Raw genomic sequence first — 6,158 nt, 5'->3', positions numbered from 1 at the left:
GAATGTCTTTTATTAAAGTGATACAGTAATTTTAGATAAAATAAACAATGCAGTGTTTTTCACAAGGTTGAATAACTTACCACAGACTAAACACACCGTTTTAACATGAATGGCAATGAACCGAGGTTAAAACAGGGAGGCTGAGCTCTACTAAAGTAAACACTGCAGACACTGATGCACACAAGACTAAAAACTGTTGAAGACTAAATATCTGCTGATGGAGTCAGAATCAGACTGGTTTGGTCCTTAAAGTCCTCTATTTGTGGACCATCTTATTTAAGATGTGGTGTGATTGAAGGGACTCACCTTTACTCCCCTCTGCTGACTGACTGTTGGACCTGTAAATCAAACACAAGGTATTTACTGCTGAGACCAAGACGGATTTGAAAGACAAAAAAAAAGTCAGTCAACTGATCTCTGCTTCCCGTTATTAAGGGCAATGCATTTTTACGTTGAATTATTCACAGTGATTGTTCATTGAAATAAGACAGTTAGACAGAGTTAGATGTTTGACTTTAACCAAATCCCCGTACCTGTCGGAGGCCAGAGGTTTGCTGGGAAGTGAAGAGTCTTTTCCTTTAAAGTGGAAAGCGATGACGGCGTACGGGAAGACCTGGCGAGGCCGCTGCCGCAGCTCGTCGAATGAGTACTCGTAGAAGTATTGCTGAAAAAATACATATTTTAAAGGCCTGCACGCAAGTCAACAGACCACCAATGCATGTCCTGGTCAGTCATCACTGAAACAGCTTAAACCATTTAAATCATGTTTTAACTGTCTGACAAATACAATTTGATGCACCACATAATTTCTTTCTGTGCATTTCTTTCTCTGTGGGTTTATTTCCATAATGTCAGACACTCATGACAACAATCTGAGCCTGTCAGCAGCAGAAACAAGCCAATAAACATGCACATAACTTCTGTTTGACTTGTTCTGTGCTAAGATGTCTGTCTGTCTTTCTTTCTCTCTGTGTGTGTGTGTGTGTGTGTGTGTGTGTGTGTGTGTGCATATTTACCTGTGTGAGTTCGAAGGCGCGGTATGAGGTGAGCGACGTGACTTTGCTGGCGTTCTTGGAGGTGTGGCTGTCGAAGCGAGGCGTTGGATCTAGAAGGTTCTTCATGTTTTCATAGATGCTCTTCACTTTCCCCTGAAACCAAAAGAAAAAACAGATGCAACTCAACGGTCAAAAACAAATTACCCTTTCTATTACTGCATACCAAGTACAGCACAAAAACATAAGGGACTGGTGTCAGTAACCAAGCAAACTGCTGTACGGTAAGTGAAGAATGTTCCATGTCGATGATCACAACCCAGAGTTTGTCATAAATTAAATCTAATGAAGGTTCATACAAAAACGACTTAGTTCACACGTTTCTTTCATCTGACAGGTGAGCAGCCAGCTGGTTTACCTTCATCACTTTGAAGAGGACGATCTCCCCCGTGGCTCCAGGAGCTATGGGATGGATCTGAAACAGGTCCGAGTACCTGGACAGATACACTCCTAGAGACGCACACAAACAAAGGACGACAAAAAAAAATGAAGCTCACACTTCATTTTCTTTCCATCCAACACTAATTTTGGACGCTTGCATCCGTTCCCGCCTACCTTTGTTGGGGTTTCCGAGCACTGTGACCCGACTCTGACCCACGAGTAGCCCCTTCTCACAGAGCACGGGCAGCTGCAGACAAACAATTAAGAAAAAAAAAAAAAAAAAAAAATAGATAGATAGATATTTGATTATTTATTGGCTGAAATACAAATCTTAAAAGGATAAGACTTATTTTCAGATATCAACTGATTCTAATTGATGTCTTAACTGTCATTCTTTCCTCAAGGCATAGCAACAATCTGTGACGTTACCTTTTACTCCTCTGTCCCCCATTAACATGTAAACTCTCTGTGTTATAAGAATGTTGTGATGACTACACAGACAAGGACTACGTGACGATGACTACCGTTATAAGAATTTTGTATAACCTTGTGTCTTAGGTATGAATAACCTCATGTCTTAGGTATGCCTAATTGTTGTCAGGGACCTTGTGCACATGATGTCTTGGTCTACACGAAGGTTTACTGTCAATGACGCATCATCTCCTGAACCCTTTAAAAAGACTCAAGCCACAGCACTGATTTGAGCACTTTCTCTGTAGCATCCTCACACGTTGTTGCATTGTAACTGCTCCTCTTGTACAAGATTAAAGTCAGACGTCGACTTTACTTCTGTCTCTGATCTCCTCCTTGGGTGAATTTATTCGTACGGACAAATGATTTTAACACTCTGCAAGTTGGTTTCTTCATCAAATAGAGCATATTAGCGCATTGATCTCCTTATTTTCTGATCCAGCAAAGTCATTTACTTCAGTACTGTAGATCGGCTGGTATAAAATACCTGCTGCACATTCACGTATTGTGCTCGTCTGACTAAGACTTTGCGTCCTTTTAGACGTTGGAGAAGAAAATGTGTTACCTCACAGTTTTTATTTAATCTCATCCTAATATTCCTCTCTTGTACTGATCAAGTGTCCTGCTGATAACTGATGATTTGATTGTGGTTAACTTGTGTTATTCTGATTAGAGGAAGTATTTCACTTTGATCATTAGAGGAAGTATTTCACTTTGATCATGAGAGATAGAGAGAGAGGGAGAGAGAGAGAGAGAGAGAGAGAGAGACAGAGAGAGAGAGAGAGAGACCTTTTGTTACCCCTACCGAGACAAACTCAAGAGAAACCCAGCTATCTCAGATTGATTAATCAAAGCCCAATGAATGGCCCCTGATGTGACATTACGTAGAGAAGCCAGTCTACTTACGAGAAGTCACACCTTCGACTTCTCAGGAAGTGAAGTAACTGTATATATAAGTTGGCCCAGGGTCGCAATGCGGCAGAAGTGGTTCCACAGCCCTGTTGTGGACCTCTTTCTCCACGGACAGTGATTAGAACCTCATCTGAACCAGCCACACAATTGGACTTGAAGAGTTTTCTTCCACAACGTCAACAACTAACAACACGACTCACCTTAGCGGCATCAGCCAACAGGAAACAGTAGCTCTCCTCCAGCTCCTTGTCCGTCCTGCCATCGGCCTTCATCTCCTTCCTCTTCTCCACAAACTGACACACACAGATAGTAAACATTTACTGCATAGTCCAGTTTTCTGAAGGCAAATAATTCCTCCGTGGTCTAGTTTTGTTTCTCTCTCAAGACACAATATTCATCACCGCCACGTTGCCTTTGATGGCATTTCACACAAACATACTTGTAACTTTTCTTTCATGGAAAAAGGACGTTGCGGTTCTTTGACTTCGAAAGCACTCCAGAACATATTTACACTGCAATGCCCCTTCACCCATTCCTTCTCTCACCTCTTTCTCCAGCAGCTCACTGTGGAAGAGCCGAGGTTTGCTGTAGGTGAAGCAGCCGGCAGAGCTGGTCTCGATGTAGCTGGAGGTCAGGATGGTCATCATGTCTTCATACTCCCTGGACTTTGTGGAGACATGGAACAGCTCTGAAAGAAACAGACGAAAGGTCAGTATGCGTTTACACCATATCCTGAAACCACATTCACTAATTCTACATGGCCCCTGAACATTCTAGCCATGAGTGACTGTTCAACGTGTGATTCCAAAAACCTAATGAGCATTAACTTTTTGCCATGACAGTCTCCACCCTTCTGGGAAGGAGATTTTGTATGCCTGGCTTCAGGCACAAGAGCAACAGCGAGGTGCAAGACTGATCAAGTTGGGAGAAACATTTCTTATGGAGCTGACTCCATATGCTGGGGCACTGTCATGTTGCAGAGAGATTGTCTAAAATATAATTGTATGCTGAAGCCTTGAAGATGCTCCTCCATTACAACAAAGACAGAATATAATATGATATATGTTCAGATATCTTCTACTCTTCCTCTCAGAGTATAGCTGCTGACCCTGTCCAACCCTTTATGAGCACAGTCTTCTGACAGTGAGTTCACATCTTCTTCTTCACTTGTACTCAAATTGTCTCCACGGACACCAGATCTCAACAGAGCACCTTTGGGCACAGGGGGGCGGGGAGGGGGATTCACATCGTGGATGTGCAGCCGACAAATCCGCAGCAACTGTGTGATGCTGTCATGTCAATATGAAAAATCTGTGAGGAACGTTTCCAGCACCTTGTTGAATCTATGCAACGATCAATTAATGCAGTTCTGTTCATGAACTACACACTAGTTCTACACCGTGATTCAACCCAGAGCCTGACGAGGAGCGAGGGAGTAACAGGTTGACAGATTTTTTTGTAGATTTTTTTTAATAATAACTCCAATTGTATTTTGCTCCCATGCAGTGAAGAAAGCGACAGAACTGTGTCAGTTTATTTTTGTCTTGCAAGGGGAGGTGGGGGCTTCATATTGTATACAACACTGATTACAGTTCATTGCATAAAATGCCAGGTTAGGGTAATGCTGTGCTCAGGTGAGGAGAAACCAACCCACAGTCTACAAACTAAACCTAAACCAAACCTTTACACATGAGACCTGAACCTAAACTGGAGCCTAAACTATCCTGACTGGGTCAAACAGAAAACAAACACACCATGTCTTTCTTAATTTAAAACAATTTAGCAGAAAAGGGGGAGGGGGACGCGCACGCTGTCCATGTGCACAATCACGCCCAACTCACAAAAATGTAAACAAGTCGAGGGGAGACCTTGAGGGTTCAACCAGTAACGTAAAGCTACGGACGTTTGTTACGAGAGCTGAGCACGCGGGAGATGTTTGCCGTTACTTGCGCACAAAACTACAGTTAGCTGGTAAGCGCCAACATACGCCAACAAGCAGCAGGTCATTAGCTTGTCAACTACTAGCTAGCTAGCATCTTCGGCTCGCTCATTAGCCGCCGACGTTACCTCAAACAACGAGCTTGTGTTAGTTTTACACAGTGGACGTGACGTTTCGTGTGACAGTTAAATATATGACATGTGCATCGTGTGTAGGTTACTGCCCTGTATATAGGTAAAGCTAACACCGCAACAACAATAACAATAACAAAAAAACTGTCAGGTCTTTTCCGTTAACGCTGCTAAGTTAACAAACATTAAACATGGGGACTACTGTGAGACGACGGTTAGAAACAAAATAAACCAAATAACGCTACAACGACATGGGTAAACAAGCTTTACATCCAACTTCTAGTTGCTATGTTGTGATTTGTATTGAACCGATCGGGGGGACCGTCTCACCTCTCTTTTCCTTGGCTTTCCTCGGGATGGGGAACTTCAGGGGCCCCATGGGCATATGTCTCTGGTAGATCACTGGCGGAACAGAGTTCCTCCTCTCCATCCTCGCAGCGGCACCGAGTCTGTCCGGACCCGCTGGAGTTTCCCGGACTGGCGACGGTACCTCGATTACCTCGCCATTTTGCAAGCTAACGTTAGCGCCTCCGACATCCGCGGCGGCGGCGGACACCCTCCTGGGCGGGCAAGGTGCCTCCCTCCTCGGCAGGTTGTTGTCCATCGTCGGATTCTCGGCGGAACCGACGCGTCTCTCCCGACCGTTGGCGTGTCGGTTCGTTCGCAGTGAACTGCGCCTCGCCTGGGAAAGTAGACGAGAGCAGGCGGCGGCAGCGGCAGGGGGCGGGGCTTAAGAAGCTCTGCGCTCCAGCCGGACGGTTTCCCCGCAGCCTTCAAACAATTTACAGGAAGTGAAAGAAATAGTCACTTCCGGTAAGGTGCGCTCTGTAGTTTGCGACCACATCCGCATATATTTATATTTATTTGTAAATATCTGTGGAAATCAGAATCAGAATACCTCAGTAATCCATCGGGATTGTACAGCTGCAGTTCTATGGACGTTTTTTTATTGGACTATTAATATGTAAAAGCACAGCAATGTTGTAAAACCACAAAACTACAATTAACAAATGTGTACCATGATTCACACGTATTTCACTATCCACAAACATGAATTCTTTAAATTGCAAATATGTATAACTTATTATGAAAATATGTAGTCATATGTATGCATTTACGGATCCATTTCTAAATGTGAAACAGGGTTTGCATTTTTGCATATTGCTCCTGTGAGTTTGTGAGCAACAGTAACATGTTTGACTTCTTTATTTATTTGCATAATTGTGTCCCAACTTTTACCGCCACGGATCTGTAGAATAAACATTACAAATG

The 6,158-nt window shown here is 43.5% G+C and overlaps 1 protein-coding gene across 1 annotated transcript in view; it reads right to left on the bottom strand.

Moving 5' to 3' along the window:
* tasora (transcription activation suppressor a) overlaps positions 1-5,615 on the bottom strand; it is a 22,058-nt gene extending 16,443 nt beyond the window's left edge. The window contains exons 1-8 of the mRNA XM_084031501.1: positions 5,217-5,615; positions 3,362-3,504; positions 3,017-3,109; positions 1,608-1,680; positions 1,411-1,502; positions 1,017-1,148; positions 534-664; positions 307-338 (exon numbers count right to left, since the gene is read on the bottom strand). Of these exons, the coding sequence (XP_083887627.1) occupies positions 307-338; positions 534-664; positions 1,017-1,148; positions 1,411-1,502; positions 1,608-1,680; positions 3,017-3,109; positions 3,362-3,504; positions 5,217-5,490 (970 nt within the window). The 5' untranslated portion in view covers positions 5,491-5,615. The remainder of the gene's footprint in view (positions 1-306; positions 339-533; positions 665-1,016; positions 1,149-1,410; positions 1,503-1,607; positions 1,681-3,016; positions 3,110-3,361; positions 3,505-5,216) is intronic.
* Positions 5,616-6,158: the final 543 nt, after the last annotated feature.

The sequence above is a fragment of the Eutrigla gurnardus genome (assembly GCF_963514095.1).
Source record: "Eutrigla gurnardus genome assembly, chromosome: 2".
NCBI classification, from domain to species: Eukaryota; Metazoa; Chordata; class Actinopteri; order Perciformes; family Triglidae; genus Eutrigla; species Eutrigla gurnardus.
This window is presented reverse-complemented; position numbering and strand designations above follow the sequence as displayed.